The 24172-nt window shown below is 36.9% G+C and overlaps 2 protein-coding genes across 2 annotated transcripts; both read right to left on the bottom strand.

Annotated features, from left to right (window-relative positions):
• Positions 1-1526: 1526 nt before the first annotated feature.
• Positions 1527-8234, bottom strand: p2ry10 (P2Y receptor family member 10). Its single transcript, XM_033974396.2, has 4 exons — positions 8123-8234; positions 6125-6384; positions 4676-4856; positions 1527-3748 (listed from the first exon to the last, which is right to left on the bottom strand). Exons 2-4 carry the CDS (start codon positions 6310-6312, stop codon positions 2933-2935), a joined length of 1185 nt encoding a protein of 394 aa, XP_033830287.1. The 5' UTR covers positions 6313-6384; positions 8123-8234; the 3' UTR covers positions 1527-2932.
• Positions 8235-14411: 6177 nt separating this feature from the next.
• Positions 14412-23785, bottom strand: lpar4 (lysophosphatidic acid receptor 4). The gene is made up of 3 exons (XM_033974399.2): positions 23683-23785; positions 17372-18131; positions 14412-16267 (listed from the first exon to the last, which is right to left on the bottom strand). The coding sequence occupies exons 2-3, from the start codon at positions 17945-17947 to the stop codon at positions 15797-15799; spliced, it is 1047 nt and encodes a 348-aa protein (XP_033830290.1). The 5' UTR covers positions 17948-18131; positions 23683-23785; the 3' UTR covers positions 14412-15796.
• Between the last annotated feature and the right edge of the window lie 387 nt (positions 23786-24172).

The raw sequence follows: 24172 nt of genomic DNA, 5'->3' as shown, positions 1-24172 counted from the left end.
GTTTCATATGCACAAAAATTGCCAGTTGTGGGTGTTCCAGAAAAAAAACAAAAAAAAACAGCGGCTGATCTATTCCTCAGTTTTGTTTTAAAATGTATGTATTTTCTTAATTTATTTGTTTGTTAAGATATATTGAAGATCTCAAGACAGTGCACAAACTTGAACACAGGCTCACTGCAGAAGCAGACACCCGGCTGTTTTGGTGACAGTTCCACCTACTGGTCACTTGAACACATACTGTAAAAGTCATGTCAGTATTTAGTTCCACTGTGGGGCACTCATTCAGTTTCACCTGTTATTTACAAATGGGCACAACTTAGGTCATTTGTACATACCATTCAATTCCTTGTGCCTGAAAATACCTTTGCTCCTTAATGCAAAAAGATATGTGATAAAAATGAGAGACCGAATTTTCTTTTAATACACAGCTTTGTTTTTCTTTGTTGAATGAAATTAATAAGAACACTGTGTGGTTTGTTGTTATTGGGAAACATGAAATCAGCAATCTATGACTATTCTGGACAGTTTTTTTAACCAATGACTCTTACATTGTTAACATTGTCATCATTGTTAACATTTTCTGACTTCCTGTTGGCTAGATCAACAATTTTGTGAAGCCCTGAGCCAGCTGCTGTTTGACTATGGGCTCTGCAAAAATAAATAAGTGAAATTGTTTGTCTGTCATAGTTTAACGTTAGAATGAGAGAAAGGCTGAAGCTAATAGTTCAAACAAGCTTCAAAATCAGGTACATGGTCAGAAGTTACCATATTTAATCAGACTACGTAAGCAGGCATTCATTGTGCTTTCAGTTGGAGGGTATGGGTTTATGTAACTCTATAGGAAATACACAAGATACACACTTTTGAAAGCAATATTTTCTATTTATAAAATGGTTTCCTGGGATTTATCTGTTTTATGGTTATTTTGCCGTTTGTCGTTGTTATCGTTTACCATTATATTTCTCTGTAGCAATAAATCAAGCTTCAAAATGTGTTATCGTGACAGGTCTACTTATAATTATCATTATTTGGAAGGGATTAGCTCCTCAAACTTGCCATATTATTCTTATGGGTTAATGTTCTACAAATTCTGCAAAGTCAACAATCACATCTTTGGGGTTGAGTAATAGCTTTCACTTTCTAAATTCATCGTTAAAAACAAATATCTTCACATTTCTTTATGCTGACAGAGAAGACATTGAACTTTGCACCAGCTTTTGTTTGTGGATAGGCCCCGTAATTACAGAGATATTAACCATAAACCAGGTCAACAAATGTGCAATTGGAAAGTTAAAGAGCCCATATTATGCTATTTTCTGATCTTTGGTATACGGTAATGTTGTTTCCTTATTACAAACACATTGTACTTGTACTCTTCATGCATGCAAATTCATTATAAAGGGGGTTTCCTGTTGTTGCAGTTCTTGGTTTATCATGCACAGTGTGGGCACAGTTGAATTGAGGTCATGGCAGTTAAAATGAGTGCAGTGTGTTCTGTTGTCATGGAAGAAAGTTTAAGCACAGTAACTGCCACCTGTTTGCAACTGCTGTCAAAGACAATACAACCACAAAATACTTTTATTTACAAAACAATACATTAAGCAATGGACTAAATAGTGAGAAGTACAATAGTGAGAAGTGGCATTGTCATTACAATATTAGTATTTAGTTACTTTTTTAATGCAGGGTAAAATAAATTGGTTGCATTGTTTGTGTTTTTTTCTTATCTCATGCATATGGTTATCTGCATTACTATTGTGTATTAGCTTCAATATCTGTCAGTTCCATAGTTCAATATACTTAAGTTTTATACCAAATCAATGTCATCACTGCATACTGAGGGGTACAAAGGAAAACAACAAAAAAATGTTGACCTCGAGATAGATAAATTGTGCCACTTGTTCCATATAAATACTGCATGAACATAGGCGTACATATTTTAGGCCTCTGTTCATGCAATAATTAAGTACAGGCATGAAATACTTTCTTAACTAGTTCAATTCAAATAAATTTATTTTTCCCCAGGGGCAAAAATATTAAATAGTTTTAAGATGAATGGATGATGGCCTTTGGAACAATAGCGTAAATTACCGGAACATGTTCATATCTCCTCCTTCATTTTTACTCCCAAGCCCATGTGTGTTATTTTAAGATGAAGATAATATGATAAAAATCAGCTCATATGTTGCCTTCCCGGAAAAATTGGGCTTGTGTTTAGTTGGTAATGCTGATACAATGTGGGGTTAAGTAAGAATGAGTTTTTTATTTGCGAGTTTTTGTTAAATGAGGCGTTTCATTCTCAGAAGTGAACTCTTGGGCTGAGGGACTTTAACACCAATGTCACCGCTCTGGTCAGTTTAGACTCAAATGCATTAAGTGTCATTAACCACAGTCTATCAGCTGCTTATAGAATGGCACTGTTTTAATATCGCAGAATTTGACTTTTATTTACACATATTCTGAACCTCTCTGAACCCCCATAAACTATATTACTGTATCTTAAAGTTGTACTACAAAAAAATTGATGGTGGAGATCTACTATACCTGCTACTCTCAGATCTCATTACTTTCCCTGGAATTTACCCACATTATGGCATTAAACGTATCTATTTTACCATCTGATTGTCTACATGGAGATACAGCTGTTTTAATGCCATACTGTGTAACATTCTAGGCAACTCTAAACGGTCATAAATGTACCACCACATGGTTGTATTTATATAGTGCTTTTCTACCTTCAAGGCACTTAAAAATTGTTCATATCAGAGAACTACTCACCCATTCACGCAAACACTCATACACCAGTGCACAAAGACAATGGGGGCGAGGTGCTTTAAGTGTCTTGCCCGGTGACACAACAACAGTGTTCATCTGTGGCAGCTGGGACCAAACTGCCATCTTTTTTTCGAATAGAATTTAAGTCTCTGAAGCATCAAAAATTTGACAAAGTACTATCCATCCGTTTTGGCTTATACTTGCCTGAATTATATTTTGGAGAGCTAAGGGGCGATGAGAGGAATGTATCAGAAAAGGAGGTGGTCCGCTGCATAAAGTGCATCCGGAATTCAGTTGTTAGGAAGTAATACAGAATTGGATTTAAGCAGCAACTTAGGCTGGCTATGCACAAAGAAAATGGGTGAAATTTCCGTACAGCTACTACGGTTACACAGTCTGTCAAAATATCCTGCGACATCAATAAGTAAAGAAGGAAGTTGACATGATACGGACCAAAACAAAACAGGAAAAGACCCGAACAACTCAGCACCATTTTCAAAGCCCGATGTTTTTCACCTTTAGCTTGTTTTTCCTGGTACTGAATGTCAACATTTGAGCTGAAAGAATGCAACCTGTTTCGTAGTGAGTTTTGATGATCTAGACTTTTTTGTTTTTGGGTGAGGGAGTGCGCAATTCGAAATGAGCTATAGCTTATGCAGAGTAAAGGCAAAAGAAATCCAAACAGTTCACCAAACGTAATCATAGCTACAGCAGTAGACTGAGAGACATGCCGCATTGGTAAGTCTTTGAAGCATCCTTGGTTTGTTAAAGATAAGTTCAAGTCCTTAAACTGGGTCAAATTGGAGACTGTAGGTTGGTGTTTAGAAGGGGAGCGCATCAAAATGAAAGGAGAGCAGCACACACCGACCACCACCCACACAATGAAACTGATCAGAAGGTCATAGCGTCGTCTCCATCGTCGTGCGGAGAAGGGCTTAAGGAGGAACACACATCGCTGAACACTGATGCACACCTGGAGGAGATAGTCAAATAATTACAAACACTGAAATGACTGGGAGATAATATACAGGCTAATGTAGCATTCACAATGTCATTCATTCAAGTCCTGGATTGAACCAAATTTGAGTCCTAGTATAGACTTGGTTTGGTCCTCTTCTAGTCTTGGTTTACTCCTGCTCTAGTCGAGGTTTATGTTTTAGGTTTATTTACAAGAATGTGTCAAATAACCTACACTTTGCAACTTTTCATGGATGGTTCGCTGACTACTTGTCTCCATGGAAATGTTGCTGTGCCTAAATGTTCCACAGTATGTCATTAATTAACTTATCTGTCACAATAAGGCAACAAGGCAATACCATCCAAGCCAAGTCTTGCCTTTCCACAAGATTTGTGACTTCTCACAGTAGGAATGCATGTTTTCAAGGTAATTCTGAGTAATAAAAGCATATGTAACTGAATGGATACAAAATAGATGTTTGATGCCTTATTGTGGAACATTTTGGGCAATAACATCTCCAAGAAGACAAACATCTGATCCCAGAGAGACCACACTGTAGATGTTTTAGTGGTGTGTGTGTGTATGTGTATATATATATATATATATATATATATATATATATATATATATATATATATATATATATATATATATATATATATATATATGTGTATGTGTATATATATATATATATATATATATATATATATATATATATATATATATATATATATATATACATATATATATATATATATATATACATACATATATATATATATATATATGTATGTGTATATATATATATATATATATATATATATATATATATATATATGGGGGGGGGTGTATACATATATATTTTTTATGACCTTGCTAACTTTCATATTACATTTGAAATGTATGAGAGAATGTTGTATGGGAGAATGTTTGTGGTCTTACCAGAAATACGATGGCGGCGTACATATTGAGGTACTTGAGATAAAAGCAGAACAGACAGACTCCACGTCCAAATGGCCAGTGGTGGGTGAAGTAGTAGTAGATTCTCAGCGGCAGAGACAGGATGTGGGCTAGGTCTGCAATCGCCAGGTTTATCATGAAGATCACCGCTTTGGTCTTCTTACTGCAAGGTACAGTTCACTAGTAAGTACAAAACCATTACCAATACAGTGTGAAAATGGCTTTATATATTATTTAGGCAATGATCATGGTAGACAAAAGTAATATTCAAACATAAAGATGGTAGGGACATGAAGTTGCCCTCATGAGATGTGAAAAATAAACTTATCTCGTATATAGAGATTGAAGAAAAATATGCTAAACAAAAACAAAAATGCATGTTAAAGACCCTGTACCTGATTATTAACTATGGTTAAGTTTGAACAGTTTGCCCCGCTCACTTAGTCCCTCCTCTTAATCTATTGTTGCAATGTGATAGAGAAACAACTGTGTGGAATAGCTGCTTGCTTCCTCATAATTTGTGTCCAGTAATGGGTCTCCATTATTATGGGCAAATATGGATATCACTCATATGCGGCATTATGTTGTCTGTTTGTTTTAACAGTGGAAGATTTTACAGCACACTGAACTAAAGGGAATAAAAATCAGGTACAGGGCGAATTAGTTGCATCCCTTTGTCGTTTGGATGAAGCATTGTAATTGTCTGTCTGTTAGCCTACAATAAGTACATTCAGATTTGAGCCCATTTTAGTCCTGATGTAAACTTTGCTTAGTCCTGATACAGTCCAGGTTTAGTTTTGGATTTTATACTGGTTTAGAGTCCGTTTTGATGTGATGATTGTACAAGTGTTAATATATATGTGGTGATGAAGTGAAAGATGATGTTTAGTTAACTAGGCAAAGTACAGTTTAACATCCTTATATTCATGATCTATGAATATTGTCACAGACGAGACCAGAGCAGGACTGATGTGTTTCAGTTCACTTTTTTATGAGGGTAAATATAGATAAGGTTAAAAATATGAGAATGGCTGTGGGTAAGGTCAGAGAGGAAATTTAGGCTTTAGGCTTTACACTTATCTGTCACCATAGAGACAAGTAGGTGAAACCAGCCAAGGCAGTTACAGGCCAGATCTGCCGAATAGCGAGCACACTGACAGTATCAATCCATGTCTTTTAAGGTAATTTTGAATAATAAAAATATTTTGGGAAATAACTTTTTTATTATTATTATTTTTATATTTTATGACCTTGCTATTTGTATACTTCAATTTCAAATACATGAGAGCTGGTCAAAGTGTTCACATGGCTGCAACCCAGTTTTGAAGTGGTTGTTTATTTCCAATAGACTCTCTTCTCTCAGTAGATGTTGTAGTAGCTTAGGACCAAGGAGGTGAGGAAACAGAATTGGTTTGCTTCATATATAATTACCTGATGTGTCTGCAGAGGACCCAGAGGGCAATGGTGTTGAGGAACAGTCCAGGTAAAAACAGCAGCAGATAGAAGTACATGTACATCTGCTCACTATCCTTCTCCCACCTGCTCGTGTTGTTGTCATGGCAACGGTCGGACGAATTCATCGTGGTGCTGACCCATGACTCGGAAGCATTTAAGACCATCTTTATCCTAGGTATTCATCATTAAAATCTCAAAATATCCTTTACAAGCTGCAATTTGGCTCCCATAGAGACCTGCACAGACATCAAAGTTTGATGAGAATATATGTTGTTTAGACTTAGACAAACTTTACTGATCCACAAGGGAAATAATCCTATTTATGTACTGTATATATTACATTAGAGATTTTGCCTGTAACATGTAGCAACGTATGAATATGTAAGGCTCATAGTACAAATTGTTTCCAAATGAATTAGTTTAGTTAAATTAATAATAAATTTATTACATTTCAGTTAAATAAACACAGCAGAAAAACCTTGAACAAGGTTTACCCTTAGCTGTTTTAATATAATTTAGTCACGTTTGGCGAACCGGATTAATAAACCCAAAGGGCTGTGTGTGGCCCTCGGGCTGTAGTTTGCCTATGTCTGGCCTAGTATGAATGTGGTGTGTGAATGTTGGTGGTGGGCAGAGGGGCTGATGGCTCAGATTGGCTGATGGCTCGCTTCTTTAAGTCTGAACCAAGGCAACTGTGGCTATAATAGTAATGAATGAATATTGCATTGTAAAGCCTCTTTAAGTGTCCAAAAATATAAATGCATTATTATTATTATTATTATTATTATTATTATTATTATTATTATTATTATTATTATTATTATTATTATTATTATTATTATTATTATTATTATTATTATTATTATTATGTGTAACTTTTCAGGTGATTGTTACTGTTACTGTGTTGCCTGTAATGTTACACAGTATGGCATTAAAATTACACATCATTTATTTCAATACATGTGTTTTATTGCTCAAAATGTTGCATGTTGAAAACATGCATTTCTGCAGTAAACTAGATTGCCACTTCACAGATCTGATCTGTACCTTGGTCAAAACAGTCAGGCCAAAAAAAAAAAACACACACACAGTAAGTTTCTGCCTGAAAGCAGCCCCCGCCCTTCCTCTGCCCAGCCCAATGAAGGAACGGAGACTTTCTCCACAAGTGACTTGATTTGAACATTGACTCTTCATTGCAGCGTGTGGTCCTTTAGTATGAACCAAATTATTATTATCCAAGAGACTGGGTCGTTACACTCTCTAAATTGAGGAAGTTTAAATACGCACTTTTCAGTTTAGCTCAGAGGAGGTAACAGTCCCACAACAGTCATAGAAGTAGTTTCAAACTGAATATAAATGTATACAGACCTGAGATGCAGCAAGATAGCTGTAAATTCATGTCTGCACCATGTAATTGTTTTGGGTGGAGGGTTTTCCACCAGCTTGTCTCCATGGAGATGTAATAACTTTGCATGGAATGTTCCACAATTATTAATTAAACACATTTTTCTCCATGGCTATTAGCAGGTGATGCCAATAGGACAAGTTACAGTAAAGAAATAATGCATGATTTTCAAAGCAATAAAAACACATTTATCCATTTATGGAGATAGTCAAGTTTAATGACAAAATGTGGAACATTACAGGCAAAATCTCCATGGAGACAAGCAGGCGACAGATCATCACCAGATAGTGTCATAATGCACCTCTAAAGCTCATACAAAAAAAATTTAAAAATGAAATAAATTATGTAAATGATTGATGATTGATTGTACAGTTTTGTAGATAAATGCATTTTTTTTAGTAAGTAAAGCTTTAACGATTATACTGCTATATGTTTTCATGCACTGAAATATTGGGGGAAGTGCAAGGTATAAGATAACTGTACAACTGTCATGAAAACACAAGTCCACATATACTTGTATCCACAATACAATACAACTGCAAAACCTTATCATAAAACTCACACATTACCTGTAAAAGTGTCATCTTATCTTCAGGGAGATGGATAAATGACAGCGTAAACCCCAGTCATCTAAAGTGAATTCAACTTGTCGTGAACGCTGCATGAGAGATGCCACTGTCTGTCTGTGGAGAGAGGAAGACAGAATAACATGCGTCACTGTGGTTTGGTCTGCTCATAAATGCATTGGCATTTGATAAATCTGCAGTTACAAAAAGAACAAAAAAAATCTGCCTATGATTACTTTTCATGACTTTGTTTAGTTTGGTTTGATAGCACCCATGGTAGATGAAATAATAATAATAATAATAATAATAATAATAATAATAATAATAATAATAATAATAATAATAATAATAATAATAATAATAATAATAATAACAACAATAATAATAATAATAATAATAATAATAATAATAATAATAATAATAATAATAATAATAATAATAATAATAAATACATGTAAATAAAATAAAATACAAACTTTTGATACAAATGTAAAAATAAATAAATTACCTCCATGGCACATCTTCACTGAAATAATAAATTGGAAAAAACTAAGCAAGACTTTTTAGCAAAACTTTATTAAGTCAAACCTACCCTATGCTCTCACTGTGTTTCTGCATCAGTGACACTCTGTGACAAGACAAGGTTCTCTATATTTCTATAAATGACCCCAATGTGTGGTGTCAACATTTTATTTATTTATTTTTTATTATGAATATTACATATAACAATGAATCTTAAATGTATAGTGTAGTGACTTTAAAATTAACTGTATATTTGTCCTACAACCTGTTTTGGGTTGAAGCTGCAGTAGCTCTTATTTCCTGTGTGACCATGCATACTTCCTCACGTGCTGTTTAACGGTTATGGGTTTCATCACGTTCGTTATGGTTATGGGTACAATGGATAAAATTGGACTCAAATAAGATTACAGTGTAGACTCAGATTATTCAAGTAAAAAGTACTAACCCAAATATATTGTAGTATTTTGTCTGATCTATAATGCTGTATAGTAATTGTACTCAAAAGCCAAAACAGTATAAAACAAAAGTCATGAATTAATGTTATTCTTGATATATGAGGATCCTAATAAAACAACAGTAAGAGGTTGAAAAGAATGTATTTTCAAATTCAAATCTAATAGGAAGAGTGACCGAAAGTTCAACCCAAGTGCAAGTGCATGAAGTAAGTGAGAGCACATTTGCTTAATGCTACTGAAGAAGTTACTACTGTTGCAACTGAAAAGTTAAGTGTCCAATGAGAGGAGGTGAGATGGTCTGAAAGTGAGACTTTTTCACACAGTTACATAAAGCTGTGGTTAATCTTTTTCCCATCCTCCACCTGTTTATCTGAAAAGTCAACCCAGGGTGTGCCAAAGTGAGACTTCCTGTTTGATGTTTCACATCAGCAAATTAATTACTTTCAATCTGATATAAAGTTAGTGCTCAACTTTCTGGTTTGTGATTTCTCAATTTGACATCTTGGTCAAGTTAAAGGTGCACTATGTAACTTTTTGGTGGCCAGAGACATTATTCTGCCTGGAATGTTCCACAGAATATAATTAAACGTATCTATCATGCATTCATTGATGTACATGTGTTTTAGCCCTAAACAAACATAATATTACCGTATACTTATCACTGTGAGCAGTGTTACCTCTTCACAGGCATGACCTCTTGCGTGTTTCCATGGATTTGATGCCAAATTGTGGAGCATTCCAAGCAAAGCAATGACAACTTAATGGAAAGAAGCAGCTGGCGGATCCTTCTTCAGAAAAGTTGCACTTTGCACCTTTAATCTATTATAACTGCCCTGCATTGTCTACTGGGCCTAGAAGCATATTTAATTTCATTTTCCACTTTTGATCAATGCAATTCCAGCTTCTAACCACTAGAGTTCAGTGCAGCATTGACATTAAATGGGCCTTTAACTACGTGTATGCAACTAGTCTTTCTGCAGGGCAAACCTACTGAAAAACCAAAGCATTTTGTGACCTGCTTTGGCGTCTTTTTGTGACATTCCTGAAGTGCACTAGCAGAGCAGCGTGTGAGCTCTGAGCACATCCCAACACTCCCACACAGCACAACTATTTTAACTGACCAACAATGGACCCCCACCCTCTGTGGCTGTTAAGATGTTGTTATTTCTGATTTGTACATGATGGGAAGAAGCAGTAATAGTAGTGTTGTAGTACTAGGTATTAGTATTAGTGGTAGTAGCAAGTAGTAGTAGTAGTAGTGGTAAGTTGTGTTCAGTATTTATGCTGCAGTAGAAGTAGTAACAGTAGTAGTAGTACTTGTCGTAGTAGCAGTAATAGTGGTACTAATAGTAGTAGTAGCTGTAACAGTTACAGTAGTAGTATTAGTAGAAAATAGGAACACGTAAAACAATATTTTAGGTCAACTGGATAGTTAGAGTGGTAGTGGTAGTAATAGTAGTAGTAGTCTAGTGGTAGTAGTAGTTGTATGTTTTATTAACAGGGCCTTAACAGCAGTATATTTGTTGCATAATAATTGTCTTTTACAGCCTATAGCCTAATATTCTGAGTATTATATTTGACCGTACATGCAGTTATTTATTTTACAATTAAAAAGATGTATTATGTTTTATATTAACATTATTAAGAACAGTGACTATTATTGTGTTACACTCTCTTTTTTCCTACTCACTTATTTCTGTAGAGACCAACCTTGACCCAAACAAACCTATAGGCAGGTGTAACATTCCAGGTCGTCTCTTGAATAAACAAACTGGACTAATATTTTGACATGTGCCTGGGGAAATATATGTGTTTGTAGAAGTATGCACACAGTATCCTATACAGTCTCTGCATTGTGTCTGGTATGTCCCACACAGCAGGAAGTGGCTCTGCTCACTCCAGTGGACACACAGGACAATGATGAAGAGGTATTCAAATATTTCACCTTGAATTTGTAGTTCCCGTAGGAGTTCTTCAGCCATTCCATTTAGATCTGCAGGAAATGGTTTAAAAGAGTGTTCATATCTATGGGTTTCAGAATGATTCAAATATTAACACTGTTGTTATAGTGATTAACAATTTAAAACAAAATATCTCTTTAACTGGAAAAAAGTCCTCCAAACATTTCATATAACAGGAAGCTGAAGATAAGGTCTAATCATTTGCCCTTTTTAAATGGTTATGCTGACTTGAATTGTCAATAGGCTGTGTTGTAGATGACATATTGGAATGCTACAGTGCTATGCCATACTGTGGAACATTCCATGCAGGTGAGGCAAGAACATTTCCATGAAGACAAATAACGCAGTGCACTTTAACAAGTTGTAAATACATAAATATACCATTAACAAAACACTTTCCTTCATATGTGAGGTGACTGTTTTTGTTATATTGGGCTGTACTAAAATAAATACAATGGTAACATGTTATACACTTAATTAGCCTTAATAAAACAAGAAGAAATGAGGCCAACTACTTACCCCAGTACTAACTCCTAATACTAAGCCCAGTTACCGAGTTAAGTGTAATCAATAGATTGAAAGATTTGCTTATAAAAATCAAACTGCAGACTTGGCATTACCTTCATGTTGGACTCATCTGAATTCATTGTTTGTTGAATTTGTATAACCGACTGTAGTGTAAGAGACTTGGTTTGATCCGAGTGTAAAGCAGATTAAACAGAGAGGGCTCATTCAGAAGAAACAATGGAGCATTTCTATGTTTCATAATGAGCATTTGGCCCATGACACAGCAGCTCCTCCACAAACCCACTCAGCTTTCAGAAACTATAGAGGCTCACACGGAGACTGGGGGCAATGGGGAGCTAATGGACAGGCTCATTCAAAGCAGTTAAGACCAGGGCTATTGTGAATTTTTGAAGGAAAAATACTGAAAACGCAACCATATTTACAAAAGGTGGAACATTTGTCAAACGCTCATGTAGCAATAAAGTAGGGTTGTATGTTCTTGGTTGACTACCGTAAATTTCGGACTACAGAGCGCACCTTGATATAAGCCGCACCAGCTAAATTTGAAGAGAAAATCAATTTTGTACATATATAAGCCGCACCTGAATAAAAGCCGCAGGTTTTCATATTGTAACATGAGACATTTAAACAGAAAGACGCTGCACCGACACGCTTTTTTTAAACTGTGCCTGAAAATTGGCACCAACACGACAACAACACGGGATGAACACATCTGCAGGTTTAGAAAATAAAGCTGCACCAACACGGAAAATCTGCTTTTATTTCCTCTGAAAACTTTTGTCGTCTTTTTACATTGACCAAGTTGGATTCATTGATGTCGAGCTTACGTGCAGTGGCTCTATTTCAGGGGTCGGCAACTCGCGGCTCCGGAGCCGTATGCGCCTCTTTCCGCCTCATACTGCGGCTCTGCGTGGCTTGGGAACTGACACAGACACAGCTCACAGTCCTGCGTAAAGAGCCCTGATTTTCAGACGTTGTGCGCACAGGGGTCAGGAGCAACTTTGGCCCGTCCCTAATGACACACTAATAAGCTCGTCCGTAGATGTATCATGAAAATCCTGCTGGAAATCGCCACAGAAATCTATTTGATGTAGTAGCAAGTTTATTATCTGCTCTTGTCTCCGCGGTGACGTATCACGTATAACACATCAGACACGACGCACAAAACTAGAGCCACAAGCGAGTGAAAATGAGCCAAAACAAAAGTCTTTGGAGATCTTTTTAACAAAGGGGAAAAGGACAACTGAGGAGCCAGAAGAAGAGACTACGACCTCCAAGAAAAAGAAAGATAAATTTAACAGACAATGCCTACTTAAAATCTGGATTTGTCGCTACAGGTGACTCACGCGCACAGTCCGCTCTACGTAACATACGGGAAAAGCAAATAAGGCAATGAAACCTTCAAAACTGCTTTGGCACATGGAGAATAAGCACCTGGGATTAAACGATACGCTACGAGTTTTTTTGTTGTTGTTTTTTTTAAAGAAACTGCGGAGTAGAGTAGACATAATCACATAATCAGCGCGATGCATGATGCAGCGGTTTGGTGAGTTGTATTTTTTTAATGCACTTAAGTTGTTTTTGCCATATTTATCTGCCACGTGTAGAAGGCTTGTCCGTGAAAGTAAAACCTACATTATTCCGTTACATTATTGTTATTATACAGTGTTATCTTCATTTTAGATGTCAAAAAGTATTTGCGGCTCCCAGTGTTTTATTTTATGTGGAAAGTGGGTCCAAATGGCTCTTTGCGTGTTAAAGGCCGACCCCTGCTCTGTTTCCTTTCTGTTTCTTTATCTTAAAAACTGCATCATATCCATTTCATGATGCGCAAAATGATCGTTCAAAATCAAAACTAGTGAATTCTTCAGAGCAGAATCTTTCCCCACGTCTGTCTCACTTTTACGTTTACAGCTAGAGAGCGCCCCCCAGGGTCCGTTATCCAGTAAAATTCCATATATAAGCCGCACTGCTGTAAAAGCCGCAGGGTTCAAAGCGTGGAAAAAAAGTAGCGGCTTATAATCCGAAATTTACGGTAATCATTTTATTTAGATAATAAGGATTTACATGGGGCAATGACATAAAAAGGAGAAGTTAGTGGGTGAATTAGCTGAAGATTTTGTATTTTTGGGTATTTATATGGAAAAGGCAGATTAAATGCAATGTTTCCTAGTATTTTTTCTGCTTAAGTAGGTGCAAGAACTTGAGTGGAGTTTAGATCAGATACACAGGCATATGCAATAGTTTTGTGAGCTTCTGTTAAACCTCCCTTTTAGTCGACTAATTGATTGGCAGAATATATACTTGAAACCAAGATATTCAGTCTTTACTGGGTCAAAAATGGCAAATTTTACATTAATGGCCATTTTTTGCTGCTGAATTGCTGCAAGATATAGGTGTGGGACATAAACTGTTCACCCATCTGACTGAAGTGAGTGAAACATGCTCAAGGACACAACAGCAGTATGCAATGTTTTTACCCTTTTAACCATATTTGGCTGTACCTGAGCAGGAATTGTTCCTCTGACCATCGGGTTGGGGGACCACTGCTCTAACCACTGAGCCACTGTCACCCAAGAGTGTACGCAGGATGCTCAGAATCCATAAGGTAAGTGAAGAATAACTAGACATCTGTTAACTGTTTAAAATGTACTTATTCTGTTTTTTTGTGTTTTTATGACAGCAAAAATTAGACCATGTACAGCGCCCTTAAGAATAGTCAGTTAAATATATTGTGCATGTCTAGTGAAGAAGGTGACGAAGATAGTGGACTAAAGAGCAAGTGTCACAAGGCGACTACAATAACAGACGTAGCCATGACAACAATTCAAAACATTTAACTTTTAATGGCCTCAAACTTCAACATGAGACACACATAACCCAGCAGGTTGGTGCACTGCTGCTACACAAACAAGTCAAACTGCACTAAAGAGTGTTACAACCACGATATGAAATAATGTGCAGAGTTTAAAACAACAACAGTTAAGGCTCAGGGTGTTCCTAAAGTACTTTCAAATAAACGTCAGTGCATCTGTGGACATTTGGTGGAGAAGAGCCTTTTGTAACAGTAACATTTTAGGCAAGTTTTGGAAATAGAGATGTCGCAACTTCAAAGGTGTTAATTACTAAACTAAGCTTACCATATAAATCATATGAAATGTAAACAAGGGATATACTGTATGTCCCTGCTGCCTTTTGCACATCGTCACAGTATCTCTCTCTCACTTTTTTTGTGTGATATCATTGGATTGACTTAACGGGAGTGTTTTTACTTTTCATGAATACAGATAATTGCACATGTTTCAAAGTAAAAGGAAGTTAAATAAAATAAAACATCTGTACCAGTTAACTAGTATAGTAATCAAATTTAAGGCTACTTTAATGCTAATAGGAGCCATATTTATAGTATCTTAAATCAATATAGTGAACAAATGTTGTGCTATAATAATATTTGCATTTGTGTTAGGTAAACAACGAAAACACTTACCAGTACTACAAATCAAAATAGCTTTGACCATCTCCAAGTTTTTCCACTATTTCTCTATGAATTCAACCAAGATATAGATATATGACCAGAGACCCTTGTATTATTACTATGCAACTACCCGTGGCTGCAGTCTGCACACTCTAAACCATAGTTTTATCATTTTTTTGTTGTAAGATGACATAAACACCAAAATCATCTGATATCTTTGTGATCATTGTCCCTCAGATTACTCACATCAGATTTTGTGGTTTGTGAGTCACTTAAATAAATCTGATAAATCTGTAAGTCAGATAATAATCAGACTTCGGTGTCCATGTGAACATAGCCACTGTGGTTGAATAATGCCCATTCAGAATACTGTTAGCAATTCTATCAAATTACATGGCATGGTTTAACAGTGCATTTGTCAGACATGGGCAGTTTGTTAAGCGCTTTCATGGCAGTCATTTTGACCCAAGTCAGCAGCCACCTTCCGTCCCAAGTAAAATTGCTGCTCTGCTCTGTCTCTGGTCTTTCTCATCACAAAAATCCCATTGGTCCAGTATTGGATTAATCCTTAATCCCAGGCCATAGCTCGGGATTTACCTCTTCGGACCTGCCTAATCTGCTGAGCTATGTGTTTTCCACTTGGTGAACAAACATCTGATTACTTTATTTTGTAATTCAGGTTTAGTCAAATCTGCTCTGAAAATTATTGTTCCAACTTTTTCTTTCTTTTCCAAATTCAAAACTTGCTTTCGGACACTTCCTTCCCATTGCTATGCGTATCTTTTGGAAGTGTGTTGCTAGGGTCTTGAATCTCGGTATCGCTCCGTGGGATGCTTTCTGCTCTAGATCCTGATCCTTTAGCTCCCAGAGTTAGACTTTTCTGAAAACTTTCGGATGTAAAGTAGTACACCACAGGGTCCAAGCAGCAATTGAGGCTAGCCATGCAAAGGGTTATGGGATATAGAGTCCGTGCAAATTTCTCCACAGCACAGTTGGCCAAAGCTTGGGTTCGGACAAGGGCGTAGAGGAAAAGGATGGAGTTGTAGGGGACAAAGCAGATGATAAAGATGCTCAAATGGACCACTATCATTCGTAAGACCCGCTGTTTGTTGTCGCTATGGCCGATAGTTACCGGGCGACGGAGAGTGCGGAGGACCAGGGAGGAGCAGACAAGGTTAGCCAGGAGTGGAAACAGGAAACCCACAATCTAGAAATACAAGAACAGTGAAATGAGATACTGGATAATCCAATAAGTATTACATTACTGTATTTGAATGAATAAGTATCTATCAAGGGCTGCAAACAATTCATTAGAAATATTTTGAGGATCTGACTTTTAAAATAATTGTATTTAGGTAGTGGCCATCGTTATCTGGACTACACAGACTCCAAAACAGCAAGTAGTGTGGAGAAAAAGTACGTAGTGTGTATATATATATATATATATATATATATATATATATATATATATATATATATATATATATATATATATATATATATATATATATATGATGAATTTATTCTAATTTCTTGTTTCTTGGAAGCAAAAAATCAGACCTTCAAGGCATCCGGTATGAAACTGTGATGTGTTAAAGGGAAAGTCCTTAAGTCCTAAATCTCAACTTTGTGGTGAAAAAGAAAAAAATATGCCCAAGTGTCTGCTGTGATGAGATGTTTGCACTTAGTAACAGATGAATGGTTATATTGAGCTTAGACTGATTATATTGAGCTTACACTGGCCCTAACCACAGTGGTTAGGGCCTTTCTCTCACAAAACTCCAATGACCACTTTTGATTTTCATACCATGTGTTTTTTTGTTTATTATTTAAGGTAATCTACACTAGATATACACTATATTCTAATGCATGGCGCCTTGTAGTGGCTTTCACATTATCAGCTGCGGTCACCATATACTCCCAGATGGGGACACACAATTTTACCTGTGGACATTTTCGCATTTGAACCTGATCTTAAATATCAGTAAAAAGACTTCTAATAGTCCCTATAACAAAAATTGAGTGTGGATAATATTCATTTTACCCGCACCCAGCCTCTATTGATACCATATGAAACCAAGCAAAAGCTAGTTAGATCTGAACAGTGGCACACAACAAATCCAATCATTATCTAATTTATGGAATTGTCAGATTAGTGAAATATCATACGTGAATAAGATGATTTCTGGTTGTTCACACCTCTGCAGGTTTTGATTGTTATTTTAAAATGAATTATACTTAGTCAAATACAACAGTTACTCATTGATTACCAAAAGCAATCAAAACACTGTTAACTATTATTTTCTCTCACCTCGATGAAGATGGTGATTTTGGACAGGTAGGTCTTCCAGGTACTCTTGGAGAACCCCTCGAAGCAGGTGGTGGCCCTGTGTTTGTTGTTGATGGTGGAGAAGAACGTGACTGAAATCCCTCCTCCCACGATCGTCAACCAAACCGCCGCGCAAACCAAAGCCGCGTTTCGCCGAGTTCGGATTGACCTAGACCGAAATGGGTACACGATAGCCAAAAATCGATCCACACTGATACAAGTAAGAAACAGCATGCTCCCATAGATATTAGTGATAAAAGCAGTGCCGGAGACTTTGCATAGCCCATCTCCAAAAGGCCAGTGACGATTGACATTGTAGAAAACCTTAAATGGCAATGTGAACACAAAAACTAAATCAGATAGCGCTAAGTTAGTCATAAACATCGTTGTTTCATTCCGCATTTTCATCCTGAAGCAAAAGACAAAAAGTGCGGCGCAGTTAGTGACCAAACCAAGCACAAAAACCACACTGTAGACCACTGAATAGAGGTTGTATTTGAAGGAATCGTCAATCCCACAATCCTCCATTCCAGTCTCATTCAGTACAAGACTCGCCATGGTTGGAGTTTATTTAAAAGAATCCATAAAGAAATGTCAAAGGGAAATAGTAAAAAAACAGGATGGATGTGAGGGGTAGTATGCTGATCAGCAGGGGACAGGAGCAGTTTAGGTCCAACCCAGAGCCATTGTAACGAGTGGGGCTTTCTTAGATGGAGGATGTCAGGACTCAAGGCTGCAGCTCCTGCAAAAGAGAGAGAGAAACAGGAAAAACTCAGTCACTTCCTCACAATAAAACTTCACACCGAGGAACAAACAACTTTACGTCCATAAAGGAGGACTCCAGCTGACAAAGGCCACAGTGCCAATGTATTCAATTGTAAGTAAGAGGGTAACCCAAGTGTAAATTGGTTTTGGACAAATATCTTCAACCATTATTACAGAATTATACAAGAATTATGCCAACAATGATTTAGAAAAGAACATCATGGATAAGTAGCAGTTTTCTGGTGGTTTAATAGTGATTATCTTTGTCGGTGGCTCACAGAACTCATGGAAAATTGGGTTCTGTATTGTGCCAGATTAACTGTGTAAAAACAAGGCTGTGTATTATATTTGATTATTGTGAATATACTTAAAGGTGCACTATGGAATTTTTTTGCTATAACCATGGAGACAAGCACGTGACCCAACAAGGGCCGGTTACATACATGTCAGATCTGTCGAGGGGCAAGCCCGCTCACAAGACCCGCTCACAACACCTGTAATTGAATGAATGAAAGATGGATAAATACTATACTGTGAAACATATCAGGCAAAGCAATATAATCTCCATGGAGATAAGCAGGTGGCAGATCCCTACCAAAGAAGTCACATAGCTTAACTTTTAGATTCAATTATCTGTCTATTTTCAGTCTACATTAAAGACAAAAATCTGATAGAAATCTGATAGACAATCTATCTATACTTGAAATGCATAGACAGTTTTCTTAACGTTGCTGCGTGTGGCCTGCCCCTGATGTGCCCCTGTGTTATCTGCTCTTATAAACTGGTCTCATCTCTCTGATCTTACTGCCCTGGGACTGTCTCTGTTCTAAAGAGGGTGAGATAAATCACAGGAACATACTGGAGATTATAGCAACCTAAACACTATAGTACACGGCCATAATTTTACACACAACCAAGACAGTAAATAGACCTTGAGTGTAACTGTAATGCTTAAGCAGAGGGTGTGTTCAATATTGTAGGGGTAATCAAAATTACAGTGTGGTATGTTTGTGGTGTATTTTTACAATAGTGTTATAATTACATGGTGTTAAAACAAATATACATGGAAACAGACAGCAAGCAACTCAAATCACTTTGTTGGATGAGAACATGTAATTACTAGTAAGTATGAACTAGCATATAGAATGAGTAAAACCTGTTAATGTTTAGTTTTTCAAATACCTCCTGCTTATTCTGAAATAATTCCAAGTAGCCTCTTCCAAGTGCTTGGATACTCTCTTAATTGCTCATACTCCCAGTGATCTACCCAACTGACATGTAAAATAATAATGTATTTTTCATTACATAAATACAAAACTTTTTTTTTGGAGGGTGATAGCTCTAAGCAGGAACAAATGAGAGCCCAGAGTCATGTGAACAGAGGAACTGACTCCAAATATTGAATACGCAGAGCTGTACTGTTGGATCTCCTAAAGGCTCTTTGGTCCCTGTGTATGTGAGTGGTTAAAACAACAGCTGACATCTTCTTTGATGCCACCTGAAATAATAGCAATTCATTTGATTATACTTTTAGTTGAGAGACTGTGGTGGCAGAGGTGATATCTAAATAGAAGACTATACATTTTCTGCTGTATAAATCTCATTGTGTAATTACAGTTTAATACATGTAGCAAAAGTTGGGTTAAAACAAATGTGTGTTTTTAGTGTGTTTCATTCTTCATTCATCATCACTGAACAAAATACAATCAGATCTTATTGTGCTGTATGAATTTATATGATTGAGGAAGGGCATCCGGTATGAAATGAACATGCAAATCTATGCTTAATACATTTGGTGTGGGAAAATTTTAACAAGAAATTAAAAGTCAGTTTATGAATAACAAGGTCTATTCTATTCTTTGGCATTATTGTGATATTGGGTTATCCATATCACAACAGTTTTAGAGAAATGAAAAATTGTCATAGTTACCATAGTAATTAACTATTATAACCTATATTTTGTATCCTTTGAATCCATAAAAGTCCACAAAATGGCACGTAAAACTGGAAGTTGAAACTCAAATTCAAATGCATGTATGTATGGCGCCTTTGTTTATTTTCTCTATACACTTGCTAATCAAGAAATTATCCCTTGACTTGGACCTGTTCACAGTTTACCATTCAAATCTATTCTACTGAGCCCCTCATCTCTCTATAGGCCAAACTCTAAACCATGCTATAAGTTATTTAAACGTCCTGAGCCTTTAATGTGTTTGTTATGGTTTAAATCCGCCTGCTTGGATGGGACTTTACTTGTGTTCTGTCTCTTTGCCTCATTCACAAAGCCTCTGGTGTGAGTGTGGGCAGTCCATCAGCTCTGCTCTGTGCCAGCTGCGGTGTGACATCTTTACTGCAGTTTCACACGCCCTCCCTCTCCCCCAGGCACCTCCTCCTCCTCTCCAAGTCCTCCCACCTCTGTGCACAAAGCCCTACTGTAGCCGTGTGTATCAAAGGAAAGCCAACATCAAGTACCAAGGTGGTGTGTTCAGACTTCAGACTGAACCCGAAATCTGCTACGTCAAATAAAGTCAAGGGAACAGAAGCATGTGACCTTGGCAGAGTGATTATCCTGCTCTTTTTACTAGAGGTACTTGTACATGTACAGTAAACACACTCACAAAATATGTTACAAAATGTACACACAAAACTCATTAAAAGGCCTGAGCTGCAACAAATAAGCAGCAGAGCGAACCAATAATTAGCCATAGAAGTTGTTTTTTCAACCCTCTACAGCTCAAATCTCATCATTTTACATTTAAAAAATTGCTAAAATCACCCCTCTACATATTGCAAAGAAGTGGTACATGCCATAAAGACTGAGCCCCAAATATATTGTTCAATTTTTTTATTATCCATTTATTTTATATATATATATATATATACATGAAAATATTTTCATGTATTGAAAGATAAGTCGATATAGTAAGTATCATGACAGGCCTGTATGTAGACTTGATGATCAAAATCAAACATATATATCAGTCTCAATATATTGGCAGAACTTATCGGCCATGAAAAAAAAGGTCTCTACTAAGTCTGTCAGGACAATAACTGTACTGGCATTATTCAAAAAAATGAAACTGGAACAACTTTTTCTTTTACTTTTTTAGAATATGATAAGATTTAAGCAGTACAGGATCAAATAAGTCATTTATATGGCTAAGACATAACTATAAATTTGCGCTTTTCTATTGCAGTTTATACTGTATTTACAGTATTCCTCATTTTACTGGGACTATCCTGATTTATAATTATTGTGTCAGCGACATAAAGTAGTTTCAATATTTCTCCATGATATTTTAATAAGAATACACCTCCCTCCAAAATATGTTATGTGACCTATTTGTGTTCTATTTGTATAGGTTAATTCAGTGTGACCTGTGCACATGCTCCATTTTATCTAAACCCCAAAACAGTTGTTAGCTCACATAAATCCCAATTTTAAACCCTTTCACAATATAACATAATCCTCCAACTAGAGTAACTACTGTTTTGGGGAAATAACACTGCAGTTGACTGTTGACTGCTTTGCCTCTCTAAACACTGGACGGATGGGTCAAAGAAACAGAACACAGCATCTATCTTGCTGTCTTTCTCTGGAAAGAAAACAACATTTGCAAGTGAAGTATGAGCAAAGTTGACAAAGCTTTGAGTATTGTGAAAAGGCCCCATGTTTGGGTTAATCAAACAAGTATCTCTGCAGAAAAAATGAAGGCTTTTGTGTGGACTTTTTGTTCTCTTGTAACATGTTGAAATAAAATTGCAAATATATTTTTTCTAATTACTGTTAATTTGTCTTGGTCACACTGCTGCAAAGTCTGGGAAATAATATCCATATAAATTGGGATTTCGAGTTGAGAGTGATTAATGTTGCACATATTTTTTTCTAGTTACTGTCATTTTCTCTGGCACTTGACACACTTCTCCTTTAATCTTCCCTTCTGAATTAAGTTTATATACAAGCATAAGCATTGCACTGTCCTCTGCCTTGGCCCATAAACAGCTGACTCATAACCCCATTTACTTTGGCTGTGGTTTCCTCTCAGTCCATTCACACAAGCAGCACCTCCACTTGCACTTAAGAGGACAGATATTTAAGCACGCTGAGGATTACTCGTGGGATTTGAGTGAGTCTAACTTTTCATGCACTTTGGCGGGACAGCTGCACAGGCCATCGCTTTACCCCACCCCCCCCACCCCACGGAACCTCTGCTCTGTAGGATCGGGTTCAGAATCTGCACATGGACAGCTGTTGCTTTCTCTCAGGGAAGACTCAGGAAGGAGCCAGAGGAAACCAGGCATCTTCAAGTCTGTTTACATCCTGTTAAGCCCATCATGTTTGGGTGGGACTTGTTCAATAAATGTGTAATAGAGTACACACACTTACAGTCTAGAAGCTTATTTATTGACTTTATTCTACTTCTAACACTTTTGCCTCTAAAAGCTCCAAAAGGCACTGTCTTTGTGGTGGTACTCCTGGTTAAGCGTCTCCAAATTCTACATTTCATTTAAATGGAGAATTTGAAGACATTTTGCTACTAAAATATGATATAAAGCAGGTTGATTTGTGTAAAGTGTTCATGTGCACCAACAAGTCTGCACTGATTCTGTGGGGGGCTTTAAAATCACTACTACAACCACTATATAACTTATTTGCTGTTGAGATCAGCAGCTCCATGCAAAAAAAATACAACTCGGATGACGATGGTGGCACCCACGACAACTTTCGGAATAATCTGAATAGGGGCGGACAATATAACGGTGTGAATATTGGTATTTCATATATTGGTATTGGTCCTCAAAGTATCAAACATGTGTGAGTAAAACAAGGAGTAAAAGCAAGGAGTAAACGCAGAGATGCTAAAGAGGTGGCTGTATGTTTACACAATACTTATAAAAAAGGTTGATTTTGCAATTGATTTTTACACTGTTAAAAAGTTTATTAGTGATCTTTGACTTTGAGTAATTTCAGTGCAAATATGGGATTTACTATATGAAACCGAATAAAAGTGAAAATAAATCCCATGAATATGCTGTGTCTTTCAAAAGTGCTTCAAACTATTATTATGGATCATGCACTTGACCCTGCAATATTGGCACAGTGAGTTAGATAATAACAGCAGTATTACATGAATAAAGTAATAAAAAGCTGTTGATTACATTTTTCACAGTTTCGTCTTAGTTCAACCTTCAGCTGCTTACATTTGTCGTGACTGTTCTGCCTTTAGTCAAAACGCTAACAAATCAGTACTTTCCACTAAATTGAAACCCAACTAAAACCAACACTCCCCATTTTGATAACCCTACATGCCTAACATATCTAAACAGGAGCATATTCTGACTCTTTTAGTTGTAACTGTAAAAATACTGGTTAAACCTTTTAACTTTTTTGAGAAATAACAGGTGGTAGATTTTCCTTTGAAACCTTGCCTTTGTAGTTCTGAATTAACAGCTGGTTCAACTCAAACGGTTCACATCCAGAGTTCAACAACATCAGAAAAACACAATGAAAAACAGAGGGGACTTACTGGCAACCGGTGACAGCTCACTTCGGGCACCGCTGTTTGTCACGAGCCGCGGGCAGCTGTCAAAAGAAACATCCCAGCGTCTGCGTAAAGTGCATCCACGTGCGACTTCCACGATAAAAAAAAATAAAATAAAATAAAAAATAAATAAATAAATAAATAAAAGATCAGCAGACTGCAATGCGCCGTTTCTCGCTGGAGTTGTCTACAGTTGTGCCTTGTTGTCAAGGTTTACTGAAAGAAATGACCACTTCACATCCCCAGCTTGCTGCTCACGAGCTGTGCGCGCGTGCGTTACAGCGTGGTGGGCAGTGTGCGCGCGGCCGCCACAGGAAACGGGACAATAGCACCTCGAGCGGCCTGGGGAAAGGGAGGGGGGCTGACCCGCTCTGACGAAAGGGCTGTGGAGAGAGAGGGAGGAAAGGTTTGAGACAGCGCTGAGATTGTTATTACACAAGGACACTCCTGTTAGACATGTATATCATAGAGGAAC

This window comes from Periophthalmus magnuspinnatus, chromosome 10 (assembly GCF_009829125.3).
Source record: "Periophthalmus magnuspinnatus isolate fPerMag1 chromosome 10, fPerMag1.2.pri, whole genome shotgun sequence".
Classification (NCBI taxonomy): domain Eukaryota; kingdom Metazoa; phylum Chordata; class Actinopteri; order Gobiiformes; family Gobiidae; genus Periophthalmus; species Periophthalmus magnuspinnatus.
The sequence above is the reverse complement of the archived record's forward strand: the minus strand, read 5'-3'. Positions and strand labels throughout refer to the sequence as shown.